Here is a 15,722-nt window from a genome sequence, read left to right as displayed (position 1 = left end):
TTATTCTAGCCTATCTAAGAAACTCATGCTTACCTTCCCAGGCCTTGGGTTCCATTTCAGAGTTTGTCTGTCAACATTCTGAAATAATAAAAGTGGAAGAAGTGAGCCATGAGAAACATAAACAGAAAGATAGCTCACTTTCTTAGCAGTCACAAACCCCGTTTATTGCTTATTTGTTTAGTGACCATCACAAGGTGAACTGCTGGGTATTACAAGGGATAAAAAAGTGAGTACAAAGTGTCTCCGTCCTTAAGAAGCTTACAGTTTGGGAAGGAGAAAAGATGATCACATTTCCGTGACTCTTCTGCGGAGAGATGAGGTTAAACCCTCAGGTACAAAACAATCAGAATGTCAAGTTAAGGAAGTCAAGAGGAAAGGCACCAGCGTGGAGGTGAGGGGATGGCAGACAGAGGTTCCCAGGAGGCTTGTGGGAGGAAGTGGTATGGAGAAGACCTTGAAAAACAGGATTTCAGTAAGTGAAAAAATGTGGCAGGCTGGTGCAGGAGTAGTAAAGAAAGAAAAGAAGAGAACATCTTGAGACAAAGTACAGACATCTTAGAGGGTGTGTAACCCGAGCACAGAGACACCAGGCTGAACAAACAAAACTCGGGGACCTTGCAACACACAGTGAAGAGGTTGCACTTGACTTAACAGGCAGCAAGGAATCATTAAAGAAACATTTCTGCAAAGCCCAGCCTTTCTTTTAAAAGGACCCTGCCTTACAAGCAACTGGCTGGTATTCAAGTATTAGCACTTCCTACTAAGGGTATTCAAAGTAAAGATACAGCCCTTGGGAATCCTAAAGGAAGTTCCATGATCTTGGGACTGTCAGAAAGAAATGTCCCAGGTTCAGTAAACATTCAAATATTTCTAAGTTGAATAAAAGTGTAACTGAATTTCAAGACATTTTCCAGCTATAATGTTTTCATCTCCTTTTTCTCAAATTAGTCTGCTCGTTGCCCTGCTAAGTATGAACAAAAACAAGACCAAGTACAGTGAGACTGTTGTCAGGCAAACACTTAAAATACTTTAAATATTTAAAATATTTTTAAATATTGCAAAACCTTTTCATGAGACACAAGTTCAACGGAAAGTGACAATCTTTCTACATTCAATACCTTGAGAAATTCAAAATGTTTTCACGATTTAGTTTGAAGACTAGAAGTCAGCAAAGAACTGAGATTGTAACTTGCTTCTCTCTTATGCCTTTTAAATTCTGATGAAGCAATTTTGTTTTCTCAAGTGTAGCAGTCCAATTAAAATACATGCAGTATGATACACTTCAACTAAAGAACAAAGTAACCTCTGGTATTTTTTTTAAACAATCTTTACACAATCTCAAAACACTGATTTTCCTAATAAGCTTTTAGGTCATTTCATGACCCAAAGCACTATTTCACTAATTAATAATCATAATAACTTACCTCTGTGAATGGACTTAATCGGCCAGGGGTGTCTTGAGTGTGGAAATACTTTGACACTGGTTCCTGAAAAATTCCACCGAATCTGGCTCCTTTTTCTGAGGAATGGGTTTTAGAGGTCTGCAAATACTGATGATAAGCACTCTTTAGAGAAGAATGTAGTTTGGAAGTAAGGTCAGATTTTTGCAGAAATGAGGCCTTTTCTGGCCACAGACCAATCTGCAGATTAGAGGTAGTAGGCTCATTTGACATCACATAGGAATTCTTAGAGACTCCAGTGCTTTCCTGGTCATCATCAGAGCAAAATGTAAGGGAAGAATCTGGCCGCTTGAAGGTAACAGCTTCCTGCCTTTGAGCTCTCAGACGTCCTTTATGCAGTGGCTCTTCCTCCTCTTCCTCCTCTTCCTCTTCTCCGCCCTCCTGTCTGTCACCTTCATCAAAATTCATCTTTAAACGCTCTGATACTGACTGGAGAAGCGATAATACAGAAGAGGGCTGGTTTGCATTCTCCCTTGATTTCGAGGCACCGTGACGACCAGGGGAGACCTCGCTGGACAGAATGTCCTCCTGAGAGCTGTCGTCCTCATAAATGGGAGACAAAGCCAAGGGATAGATCTTGTACCTTTTGGCCTCTACCGATAAGAAGGTTTCTGAACTGTCACTATCGAATGCCTCACCTAATCTGGCTTCCTTTTCAAAATGATGGACGAGGTCAGTTCTACTCTCAGACCTCTCACAGGTGACGACAGGCATGCTGTCGGGAGCGGTGCGAGGTATCAGGAGGGAATGTGTTCGTCTTACCTCGGCGGTCGTGTACTTGTCCTCATCTTGGAGGGGCTCCTCATACAAGATAGTAAAGGAAGAATTCTCTTGCTCCTCCTGAGAAACGAAGGCTAAGTTAAGTTCTTCCTTTTCGTCTCCATACTCTAGGTCTCTTGCTTTCTTATGAACTGCAGTAACAGATGTTTTCCTGTCCAGCCTTCCCATGGTACCCTCGGGTTGAAAGTCCGGCACTGCTAGGGCTGGGTAGCCTTCATAATCCTTGCTTAAGGTAGGCGATTCATAACCCCTGAAGTACGAGGCGAGTCTAATGTCACGCGCTATCAAGCCTGTCTTCGTTTCAGTAGGCTCTTTCTCCACTTCTCTGCCACTCCTGTCAGCATCCTCTTGGTATGCTTTTTCAGCCTCAGATATGGGAGATGTGGCCTCCACCTGTACAACGGGCATCTCCAGACCTGTTCCGTGTATTTTCTCAGAGCTGACTGCTGTGGGGAACACTCTGTGTTTCCTGATGGTCCCATCAGAATCTTCTGGGAATGTGCTTTCCATTTCTCTCTTAGAGGGTGTGGACAAAGTTTCCCCACTTGTCCCCTTCACATCCCCCTTACATATATCAGAAGAGACAGGTACTGCCTTCTGGGGTGCTTCTTTCATTTCTAACACAAAAGGAGGCATCATTTCAGTTTTCCGAATAACCCCTTCAGCATCATTTTGGTAACTGCTTTCCAAGTCTAATAAAGGTCCTTCAGTCTTTGCAGTGATCCCCTCACCATCTTTTCGGTAGACATTTACCACTTCTAATGTAAGGGACATCATCCCAGTTTTGTCCACCTTTCCTTCAGCATCTTTCTGGTAAATACTTTCCATTTCTAGTGTGGCAGGTATTGACTCAGGCTTTTCAGCAGTCCCCTCAATATCTTTTTGGTAGATACTGTCCATTTCTGACACAACCGATGTCATTCCTGTCTTACCAACATCCCCCTCAGCATGCTTTTGGTAAATACTTTCCATTTCTAATGTAACAGGTGTCACCTCAGTCTTTGCAATATCCCCTTCAGCATCCTTTTGGCAAATATTTTCCATTTCTAAAGTGGCAGGCAATCCCTCAGTTTTTTCAATATACCTCTCAGCATCCATTTGGTATGCTTCTCGCATTTTAGGAATTTCAGCTGTTGGCTCAGTTTCTGAGGTACTCAATTTGGCATCCTTTTTATGTGCTCTTCCCATTTCTGACACTGGGGGGACTGCCTCATATTTCATAATATTCAACTCGGCATCCTTCTTATTTGGTTTTCCCATTTCTAACATGGAAGGTATAAGCTCAATTTTTCCAATATTTACTTCAATGTCCTTGTGTATTTTCCCTACTTCTGACATTGCAAGGGGTGTGCTTTTGTTACCGTGTCCTGGCAAGCTTTTTTCAGATAAACATACAGAAGTATCAGACAAGCTGCTTTTAGATGTCCCAGGTACATGAATGTCATCATTTACAAATGGAGGCCATTTGAAATTTAAAACAAGAGTTCTTGTATCCTCTGTCTCAGGTTTGTGATTATCAACACACTCTGTCCCCATTTTCTCTTTAGAGTCCTCCTTGAGAAACGAGTGTGTTTTTGCCTTATCACCTAACCCTGTAAGGGGTATGTTTTCAGCTAGTAAAACAGTATCTGATTCCTGCAAATTTATACTATCAGACTGCCCATCTCTAGTTCCTGAAAAGGGGGATTTTTGGTAGAGAACAATTTCTCTTCCTCTTATTGACTCTCTGTCACTACCTAAGTTACTTACAGCAAAGAATCTACCTAATACTTTCTCACTGATTTCACATGTGCTTTGATTTATTGCCTGTTCTGACACCAAGAACTCTCTTACCATATCACACGGCTTAACACTATCACTATTCAGAATTTTTGAAGTATTAGCCTGAAGTTCAGAATCTGAGGAACCCTGAGCATCATTTGCTACAGTTTCTTGGGCTGAATAAATAATCTGATTGACTAACTCCCTAGCTCGGTCCTCTAACAACCAACATACATTCATTTTATCAGAATCAAAAAGGAGACTGTTCTCACCAACCACAGGTGAAACACAGGCCTTTTCTTCCCCTTGGACTTCAGGTATGTTTTCCACAGCCTGCTCTTCCAAATGCTCTGTGGGCTGGATCTCTGTCAGTGTTACTTCTGATGGGTTTTCCTCAGGGATATCTTCTTCCAGGGTACCTGGATTCATTATGCCGTCTATGGCTCTATCTTCCTGGCAGGTACCGACTGAGTGTTTGGATTTTAGCTCTTCCCTGACAGAATTAAAGGCCTCCCCAATCAATGTAGCAGCCTTTTTACAGAAATCACTCTCGAGGTCCAAAAGTTGGGCATGTGCTCTCCTCCTTGCTTCTACATGCTCAGCAGAGGCCTCAGAACACTGCTGGCTTGAGCTGTTAACTGACGCCGGGGTCCTAGCAACTGCTCCAGTTGCTGCTTCCAAGGGATTGTCAAATTGGGCAGCAGTTGGGAAATCAAGAGATACCATCCCAGTATGATCCCCCAAATGGCCCTGAAGTGGGGTGACTTCTGCCCCTGTGAGGACAGATGTTTCTGATTCCAAATAAGAGCTGTTAGGGTCCAGCAGGTTAGTTAAGGAGGCACCTTCATGTGGGACATCTATGGGAACTTTTACAGAACTAAAATTATTTGTGGGGTTATGTGAACTTCTAACCATGCTAACTTCAGGGTTACTGGAGGAGGAAGGCAGGCTGTGAGTACCACCTCTTAGGGAATGAGCATCCTCTTTCTTTCTGGGAGATGAGGTTCTCTTTTCTGATCTCAGCACAGAAGGATTAGGAAGGAAACTTGAATCCTCAGATGCAAAAGCCTCTTTTCCCAAACTGATACCAGAACCCAGAAAAGGTGACTTGGCTTTTGTGCTGTCGGTTTCTTGGGATTTGGGAGAAGTATTAGCTAAGCAGAGTTCTGAAAAATCAGAAATCTGTCTGCTCCCACAAGGAACTGAAGGTGGATGGATCACAGACGCCCTGGCTGCACAATTCTGTGCTATCTGCCTCGTAACTTTCTCATCATGAGCAGGAGGTGAAGTCTCAGGTCTGTTACTCTGGAGATGAGCAGGGAGAGAACCGAAGGCTCCCACCTCAGCTCCTTGTACACCCTGATATTCAGAGGCAGAAGGTGAAACCTCAGTTTGGCAACTCTCTTTAAGGCTGGCATCTAAATATTTCTCTTTCATCTCCTCATGATCCACTAACTGAAAAATTTTGTCCTGTTCAACTTCTAGGGAAGTCAATTCTGATAAAGCAGGATTTGCTGGCACCCCTGTGATTTCAAGTGGAGAAGAAATTTCATCCTGAGAAATGTCTCTGGGCTCTGTTTGGGAAACAGGGATCTCGGAGAGACTTAGAGTTTTTCCTCTGCCAGAATGTGACTCAACAGGAACATTGCTCTGACCACCAATGTCAGCTTCTGGTGACATTTCTGCAATGCTATCAGCTTTGGTTTCCAAGGAGAAAGAAGAATCAAGCTTGTCTGCAGTGTTCTCACTTGCTGCGGTGCTAGGTAGCACTGACTCTGCTTTCTCAGGGTCTTGAGATGAAGTGGAACTGTGTCCCCTGGAGAGGCTTGCGGGCTCAGAGCTCAAGTCCGCTGCAGGTATGTTGGTGTCACTGGCTTCGAGATCCAGTGGAAACTGGCAACTCTCCCTATCAGGAAGAACTTCCTTGGACTCAAGAGTTGCAGGTGCATGCTCAGAGTGGAGGCACGCAGGGAGACTCTTCTCGTCTGTGGCCTCCACGTGATTTGCCATATGTTCTGGTTGACACTGACAAGGCTGACTAGAGATGTCAACGTTGTTGACATCTCCAGTTTCAGCGAGCACAGAAGAACCTTCATTCTTTAAAATAGGGATGTCCTCCTGGCTCAGCATGCCGACTCTGGAAACACAGGTAGGGTGTGAAGCGCTGAAATCTGACTTTTTATGCCCAAGGCTGGGAGATGTCCTGGCATCGGGTGACGCTTTGGCTTGTTGAGGACTCTCAGAGTCAAGAAGGGATTCTGAAATGTGATTTCTGTTCAGTTCAAGATTCAGTTCAGGGGCTGTTTTATTTTCTAAGCGTGTTACAACGACTGATTCACTGGTGTGTTTTACAGAGGCAGCTTCCTTTTGATTCACCCTAAAGGGAGGCACTTTGCCGTGTGGCCTAACAAGGTTTGTGGCTTCTGTTAGTGACAGTGGGTCAGTATCTTTGTGTAATGACTCGATTCGATCTTCTGGAGCTTTTACCTGACTTGAAGTAGTGGGTTCCTCGACTGATGTGTTTCCTGTTTCTTGCTTGATCTCTGCAGAAGCCACATATTTCTGTGTGTCTTGGGCAGATGATCTGTTTCCAGCATTTACAAGTTCTGTGTCTGTTACAGCTTGTTTCTGGAAAGCCATGGGGCCGGTGTGATGGGCAGCCTGCTTTGATGAGTTCTCTACCGCTTGCTTGTCAGAACACTTACTCTCTGGCAACTGCGGAGCTTCATGCCTAATTGATTTATTTGGACTTGGCAAATCTGCACTTCCATGTGTGGTAGGGCCACTCCCATCAGATTTACTACAAGAGCAGTCAGAAATGGCAGGGTTCTCGGCCTGCCCTGGTGTCCCATCACTCATCACGGGGCTGGTTTGTTTCACCATAGTTCCTGGCATTGCTGTCCTCTGCAAGTCCGGACTGTGAAGAATTTTGCTGCTGTTACTTTCTGTAAACAATGCGGAACATCCCAAATTTCTGTCCATCTGAGAACCTGGTGCACAACTCAAATGGTGCTGTGAGTCAGAGTCTCCAGCAGCGGAGCTGGAGCTAGTCACAGAACAGGATGATCTACTTGTCTCGGGTCCCCCAGGAGAGGCTTTATTTAAAACACCCCCGGAAGAAGCCATGTTGGTCAACCCTTGGTTGTTTGTTGAATGGCTTTCTGTGCTGAGAGCTCTGTGGTTACAATCAGAGTCTTCTAACTGGCCTTCAGGCACTTGTCCTTTCACAGGTATGCCTGTGCTAGCTGACGACAGTAACAACACCATCCCAGCCTCCATCTCACTTCCGGGGCCACGACGTGTGCTTGTACTAGAGTCAGAACTTGCATTTTCTCTGTCTAAGGGATTCACGGTTTCCAACACTGTCTGCTGCTTCGAATACTTCTGAATTTGTCTGGGGCCTCGGTAGGTTGCATATGTTACTAGAGGCCTCTCTGATTTACCATCCATTTGTCTGCAAAAAGAACAGCATCAGAGTATCAGGAAAGGTAATTATGACACTTCATCACAGCAATTCCAGAAATCATGGCGAAGTGTATCTTTCAAATGCTCCTATTCTTAATATGTCTAAACTTGGGAAGGAAATTCTGGAATGTTTTAGTTCAGGCTGTCTGCATTAAGCATAATACAGATTTGACCAGCAGCACAGGAATGTCAAGCCAGCCTGAATGTGTGAGCTCCTCAGAACTGTCCCTTTCACTTGATTATGTCTGTCTCTCCCACAATGATTAATGGAGAGAACATGGGCTGACAAACCTAAGGTTTAGGCTCTAATAATAGTTTTGATCTCCAGTGAGTGCTTGACTAGAAGGAACCACATCACCTTCGTGCCTCATATTGGTATCTCATGGCTACATCACTGATTTCTGCACCACATCAGAGTATCATAGCAAGTTTCTCTCTTTACTTAGATGTGAATTTGGAACAGTTGCTTTTGGCACAGAGGCAGAGAAGTTGTAAAGAAAACACCTGGCAAGATGTCTAGCCTGCAGTAAGCATTCAGCATATATTTATGTCAATAAATGGCAAAACTGCCTTAAAAATCCTCTCCTGTTAAGCTCTTCAGAGATTCAATTAGCGTGTGTTGTGTTTAGTCACTCAGCTGTGTCTGATTCTTTGCAACCCCATGCACTGTAGCCTGCCAGGATCCTCTGTCCATATTCTCCAGGCAAGAATGCTGGAGTGGGTTGCCATGCTCCTTCAAGGGATCTTCCCAACCCAGGTTTCTTGCATTGCAGGCAGAGTCTTTACCATCTGAGCCACTAGGTCAGCATGAGTATTAAACCAGCTGGGCAAATGCAGAAATCAAAAAAGATTTCTAGCACCAATTCCTAACTTTTTCTCAGCCCTAGACTACAGTTCCTGATGTTCTCAGCAACCATTCTTCCGGAGAATCTGTCTCTGGGAGCTCTGATGCTATGCTATGCTCCGTTATGGTCTCTCATACACACCATTCTTTCCCCTTCTTCAATGCCAGCCCCAGACAGAAACTCATATCCTCCGAGACTCAGCTCCCAAGTTATTTCTAATGCAAACCCACCCCGGGACCTGTTTACTGTTACTAGAATGGGCAGTTAGCCTCTGATCTGTGGGTACAAATGGCCCTGAGCACAGACTTGCCATAAAAAGATCTATGCACCAATTTATTTCCCCACTGACCTAGTGACTGTTTGAAGACAGACACTATATCTTCATCATCTTTGTGTTTTTAAGTGCCCTACAAAAGACCTGACAAATGGTGTATGCTTAATAGCTTTGTGTGAATTAATGAATGGCTTAAGTAAAGCAATGATACTAAATGCTAAGCGATTTGTTTTCGACTTTCTTAATCGGACCCAAAAAAAGCTGATACAAAAGTGTTTTCAATTCTGCATACTAGTTACATTTTAGTGTCTCAACTACAAAAATGTATGGTAGAAAAACCTGATGTATATTCTAACATTTTCAGGTTAAACATATAATTAACAAAACATTATAGAACTCATATGAATAACTAGGAAATCCAGTTATTCCAATAACTAAAAATGATGTTTTTTTCTCCCCAACTTTAAAGCAACACCATGAGGAATGATAGATTTGTCTGCATGATAACATACAAAGTAAACTTCTGAGATGTAAAATCTTCATCACCTGGCCCCTTACAAATTCTTTAATTTTAGCTGAAACGGTTTATTTCAACCTATATAACTGCTGGCCTCTAAAATCCTACCACACCACTATTGTACAAAATTTGTATTGGTTACATTCATTTATTTTTACTGTCCATTTTAAAACAGGTATAGGAGATGTGCAGAGAAAAGCTTTGCCTTGGAGAAGTGATTTCAGCTGCTGCAGGAGTCTCAGGCTAGACCAAAGACAGTTATGAAACAAACTTAAAATGCAGGATAAGGGGACCTGTCTAAGAGAAAAAGACATATAGGTAAATTTATGTCATTGGTAAAATCCTATTTCAAAATGCATAAATTATTCAGAAAGTGCAAGAGCTTTTCAAAACAATGTATCGAGATCCAAGTATGAAAAATGACAAGTTTTGTTTGATTTTTCTTTAAAAGTTTTTACATTTTATAATCAAAAATCTACGTTCAAGACTGTAATGTTTCCCCTCCACCCCAAAGATCTCCAAAAAGTACATGACGTCCAAAGAAACAGGCCACGAGAGAGAAGGATCCGAAGTTTACTCTTCATGTGTAGTAAAACTTAGGTTTTCTTACTACCAACACCATCCTAACCATTTTACTCTATATCAATCCAATCATGCAACTCTTGATCTAAAATAACTTCTATTAAAATAAACTACAGAGAAAAATCCACGCCAGGAAAATTTCAGTTCACTGTAAGAATGCCTCTTGGTAGTTTTGGAGTCCTTTGTAGGGGGGCGTTGGGGGAATAATTGTTTTCCATTTGGGGAGTTTTCTGGATAATTTCAATGGAAATGATTAAATTGATTTATATGAACTAGTTTAAATTTCCGACGAGATACTCTCCGGCAGCACCCTGTATGGAAATGTTACATGCTTGTAACTAAAATATGCACTCTTTATACTAAACAACTATACTGCCACTTCTAAAGCACTGAACATCAAAGTCGAAAGCTTAGCTTCACGTATTATAATTAGTCCCTGCAGGTACTGATGAGCCACGCTCACACTCTCAGGGGTTAGTCATGCCAACATAGTCTATTTTCTACTGTGTTCTTTCACAGGTTGTAGCTGAGTCTTCACAATTGAATAGTATTAAGAATGTAAAACTGTCCTTTGTTAAGTTTTTCCCTAATTAAGAAATAGGAACAAAACGGAAATGTCAAAAGTATATAACTTTACAAATAAGCTAAATACGGAAAATTAAAAAGGTTTTCACAAAATAAAGACTGTATTGTCATGTGTTATGTAATTGTGCATGGGATGTGTAGCTTTTCCTATAAAAGTAGAAGTATGTGATGCAAATAATACTAATAGAAAAGTGAAATATCTAAAAAATTCAAATATTTAAGGGAATAGACGTACAGATTGAAAATGTGAAAAGGTTTTTATGCATTTCAGCCCAAACATACCTACCTATCATGTGAAGGCTTACTAAGCCTCCGGGCACTACAAATGGTTGGGCTCTATCCTGGATAAATCCGATACATCTGATACTACAAAGGTTGACCAAAGACATGCATCATTCTTCAAAGAAAATTCTGTAAAAGCTGCCTGAAAATAATAGCGTTAGAACAAACATCTACCTAATTCACTTTTAGCAAGTATGATTAAGCTACTTTTTTAGCATTAAGATTTATTTTCTTTCAAATTATATAGTTAAGAATATCTTCTCTCACAATAGGGAAGATTTTTAACTTTTCTATGTAAAGAAAAGCTGTAAAACCAGCAATTTTTATAAAAAATCACAATAAAGTTTTGACAGAAGAGTTTCTCATGATGATAGGAATCTGCTGAAAATGGAAGAATTATAGAACATTTTCAAGAATTTCAACCCAATAACAAAGTAGCTTCCTATACAAATTACACCAGAAAGCTGAGTTAAAGTGTGGAAAGCAATCTAAAAAAATGTTATCAAACAGGTTTACTTAAAGGCTTTAAGGATATTAACAATGCGTCTATATAGCCAACTATAGATAAAAACAATTACAACGCTGTTTATTATTTTTAATTAAGTGAAGATGAAATCATTTACAATGCTTTTTTTTTTTAATTTTTTTTTTTTCATTTACAATGCTTTTTGATGAGGATTTTTTACAAACACACTTCAAATTATAGCTAATAACTTGTCTAAAACTTGAAAATTGTGTTAATAGTGATTAAAGTGATGTGATGTGAAAGTCATTCAGCCGTGTCTGACCCTTTGTGATCCCATGGATTATCCAGTCCATGGAAGTCACCAGGCCAGGTCACTGGAGTGGGTAGCCTTTCTCTTCTCCAGGGGATCTTCCCAACCCAGGGATCTCTAGTAATTTCAAAAGTATAGATTCAGTTTTAAATAAAGTTTTATATTTGAAACATGCTCATAAATGACTCAATGAACATAAATTTGAGCAAACTCTAGGAGATAGTGGAGGACAGAGAAGACTGGTGTGCTACAGTCTGCAGGGTTGCAAAGAGTTGGACAAGGTTGCAAAGAGCTAGACACAATTTAGCAACTGAACAACAATATGCTCTCAATAAAAATGAAATGTCCATGCTTTTAGCAAATTCATATCACAGAAATAAAACTTTAACCTTTAAAATGCAGATTCTCAAAATTATTAGTAAATATCTTCTCCAGATATATTATTGAAATAATGTCTAAAATCAGGTATAAGCAGACTGTAATTATACTGTCAAAATGCACTATTAACCAAAACAGTATTTGACTTTTATATAATAATTCCTAAACAAATTGACAGTTTTTAACAGACCATTACTAACACTATAAATAATTCTAAGCCTGATAACCTGTAGGATTTCTGAAGCTGAGCTGGAGAAAGCCTGTGTCTCAGTCAAAATGGGGGCCCACTGGTCTTTCTCTTTCCTCTAAGAATCACTGTTCTTTGCTGAGGTGGTTCTGGTGAACTGCCTTAAGCAATTACTCTATCATCAAGGAGGGCTTTACTAAAAAGAAGAGGCACAGTATCCTCTTCCATTTTCTGTTGTCTAATGTCAAAGGAAATAAACCTGACCTACTAATCAAAGCCAAAGGAAAAAAAAAGAAAAACCACAAACCTTTGATTCTACCCAATTCCCATGTAACCTCAAAATATGCACCATTTTAAACTGCTTTAGAGACAAAAAGTCGCTCGGAGAGATTGTTAGATGGTTGGCGGGCCCCACTCCTAGAGACTCTGATTCAGTGGGTCTGAGTCAGATAACTTGCATTTCTAACGCTTCCCAGGTGATGCTGATCTAAGGACTGAACTTTGAACAGCACTGCTTTGGACAATCCTTTATTATGATGTACCCAAATGTAACCATTTGTCTGCTATTGGACATTTGTTACCAATGACGTGTTCCTACATATGTTTCAATAAACACCTTTGTATATCATTAGTAATAACAACAAGCTTCTTAAGGTTCCTGATACATGCAGCCCTCCACTCACAGCACTGTATATGAGCATTAGCAAGTCAACTCCAACTCCTATAGAGTATTATCACTTATTACTGTTATCAGTTTAGTAGGAGAAAAGTTCTCACTTTAGTTTGTATTTCCTTGATTGCTAATGAAAATAAATCTCTTCCTCACTTATCTGAATGACTTGTTTTTATTGTTTGCCCATTTTATTCTATTGGTGAGCTAACTAAAATGCTTGTCAGTTAAAGCATTCTCATTTGCCAATTTACTGTATTGCTTATGGTTTTGGACATAAGAGAGTTTGAAAATTGGAAGCAATTTTGTCTACTAACGTTCTCTTTCCAGATACTTTCCATTGCTATCATGCTTAGAAAACTGCTTCTCAGCAAAATAATCCACTCTTAGATGCTTTTAGCTTTGTATGTCTCTTAATCATTTTTATTCTAATTTTAATATAAAATGACATGAGTATCTAGTTTTTATTTTTTTCTCCCAATTGCTACCCAATTTCCTCAAGTTTTCCTTTCTACATGAATACATAATGCTGTCACATTTGAAGGCTCAAATCTCAAAATATACAAGGGTCTAGACTGTCTATTCTGTTCCATTTAAGCATCTAGCAAATATTACACCAGTATTATGACATCATTTCAATTAATGCGGTTTGATGGGCACATTTTAAGATCTGGCAGGGCAAGCCCCACCTCAGCATTCCTGATGGGCAAACCTGAATCCACGTGGGGTCTCAGTTCTCACAACCAGAAGATGGGTCTGTGCCTACACCTACCTTAAAAGCTTACTATGCGGAACTTGCTGAAAGCATACGCCTGCGGACACTTTGAAACTACAAAGTATCACACAGTTCTAAGTTGTCATCTATATCTGCCTACGGCATTGGTGAGATCTTTAAATAATAAAAATAATTCTCAAGTAGAGGTTAAATTAAAATCAATGAACCAGATCCTTACTAGCTATGAATGAATACTTACATGTTACACAAAATGTCTAATGCACTCTACATTGTTATAAACATTTTCTGGATAAAAAACATTTCTTCTAGCTCATTTGAATAAAAGAATAACAAGTTAGTGCCCATTTATTAATCAAAGAAAGAAAAAAGGGGTGGTGAAATGCTCCTTAAATTTGTGCAAGATTTGTTTCTGGGAGCTGTGAGAAAGGTTCAAAAGGCTACTTTTATAAATACAGTCAAACTTCTTCTCTTAATCCCTTTAATTGGATTCCACAAAGAAACAATATTGATAGAATGTGAACACCAATCACAGGACTATTTTTGTTCCCCAAACGCAGATGCTGAACACACTGCCGGTCTGACTACGGAAGAATTCAGACACCGGGAAACACTCCCATTTAAAGACGTCTTAAATCAGAAATAAATCTTGGGGGCTTCCTTGGTGTCTCAGTGGTAAAGAACCCGCCCGCCAATGCAGGAGACACTGGTTCGATCCCTGGTCCAGGAGGGAACACGTGCCGCGTGGCAGCTGAGCCCACGCGCCCAACTCCCGAGCCCGTGCTCTCAGCCCACGCTCCGCAACGAGAGGAGACACCGCAAGGAGAGGTCCGTGCGCTGCAGCCAGAGAAAGCCTGCGTGCAGCTACACCACCCAGCGCAGGCAAAAATTGCTAAGTAAATAAAATTATTTTTAAAAAAGGAAGTACATCTTGTACTGTGACAAAGTGAGCACCCAAAAGATATTAGTACCACCCACTCAAAATAGCTCAAAAGACCCTGGATATGGTACACAGAATCATGTAATTTTTCACCTAGTAGCAGGGGCATAACAATATTTTTTCAAATCCCCATAATGAGTAGCAGCAGAACTAAGGCTAGGTCCAAAAGCTCAATTTTTCGGCTCAGTAAATTTTAAACTTACCTCAGCGAGTCACCGGTTTCCTGTTCACTGTCTTGTGTTGTATCCAAAGAAAAGGCATCTGAGAGTTCAGCTGAGCTGGACTCCTGCTCCTCTGCTGGAAGCGCCTGGGTTCTCAGGGAGCCATCAACACTTTCCCTTTGGCCCCCTTCCTCATGACAACTGGGATTTCGTAAGTCTTTCTCAGGTTTGTCATGTTCATCTTTGAAAGAAGACTGCTTGGCTTCACCAAGAGAAGATTTTCCTGAGATATTGAATAAGTTACCTAGAAACTGGAAGAAGCTTTCTTTTGGCTGTTTATCGCTTTCTCCTGTTTTGGCCTCTGAAGTGGAACTGGAAAGGTCACTGGGCTTTTTGGAATCTTCCTGTGTTGGAAGAGTGATTAGCTGCTGGGCCTGGGTCCTTTTGTCCTCACTTTGTGGAATCTTGGAAAACAAAACAGAGAATATTAAGCATCATCATTTTAAAAACTGACACGGGCTGACTGCTAACCTCTTATGTGCCACTCTCTGTGCTAAGGGCCAGGGATATTTCTGTGAATGAGATGGATGGCTGCCACTCCTTAGGAGTTTACAACCTACTAAAGGGCACCGTCAGCACGGCGCTAACAGCATGATATGGTAAACGTCACAAAGGGAGAAGTACAGGCCACGTGGGAGCCCAGGGGTCACTAGTCCAGGTCTGGGGGCAGTCAGAGTGCAGGAGGTACCCTGGGGGGCGGGACGTGCCCTCGGAAGGAGACGCAGACAGGGCCAGAGGGATGCCTGTACATCCCCCTCTCTCTGCTTCCCCCACACCCCACTACCTTCCCCAGCCCACACATCCATCCTCTCTCCATGTCCAACGAGGAGTCAGCTTCTAATGTAAAATGACTGGAGGTAAGATCGTGAAATAAGAGTGAAAGGTAAGTTTGGAGGGATACGTAAAGGGGCACGTCATGGCAAACTGTCTGTGTATCCAAAGTTAGCCTTTATTATCACAGAACTCATAGACCGTATGCTCATGCGCTCCATACAGACAACACCTGAACAGACTTCATCATCTCTGCATTGTGTTATCCCCTGAAGCTACCACATGGTAGAAAACTTTCTCAAGAAGATGAGGACAGACAGCAGCACGGTCTATCACCCGAGATGGAAAGGCCACTATAAACTCCCGTGGTGTGCACGGGAGGCTATTTATGTCAAACCCACTCTCCCAGCTCACAGCACCCCGCCTCTCCCCTCCCTGCGAACGCGTCTCTGTTCCTGCCCTGGGAACCTGCTGCCCAGCTCGGGCAGCGAGGCT

General features: G+C 41.5%; 1 protein-coding gene across 1 annotated transcript in view; it reads right to left on the bottom strand.

Annotated features, from left to right (window-relative positions):
- The window catches only part of CRYBG3 (crystallin beta-gamma domain containing 3), a 123,357-nt gene that overhangs the window by 64,875 nt on the left and 42,760 nt on the right, over window positions 1-15,722 (bottom strand). The window contains exons 3-5 of the mRNA XM_043892631.1: window positions 14,439-14,860; window positions 1,425-7,455; window positions 34-78 (exon numbers count right to left, since the gene is read on the bottom strand). Of these exons, the coding sequence (XP_043748566.1) occupies window positions 34-78; window positions 1,425-7,455; window positions 14,439-14,860 (6,498 nt within the window). The remainder of the gene's footprint in view (window positions 1-33; window positions 79-1,424; window positions 7,456-14,438; window positions 14,861-15,722) is intronic.

Source organism: Cervus elaphus, chromosome 31, assembly GCF_910594005.1.
Source record: "Cervus elaphus chromosome 31, mCerEla1.1, whole genome shotgun sequence".
Classification (NCBI taxonomy): domain Eukaryota; kingdom Metazoa; phylum Chordata; class Mammalia; order Artiodactyla; family Cervidae; genus Cervus; species Cervus elaphus.
This window is presented reverse-complemented; position numbering and strand designations above follow the sequence as displayed.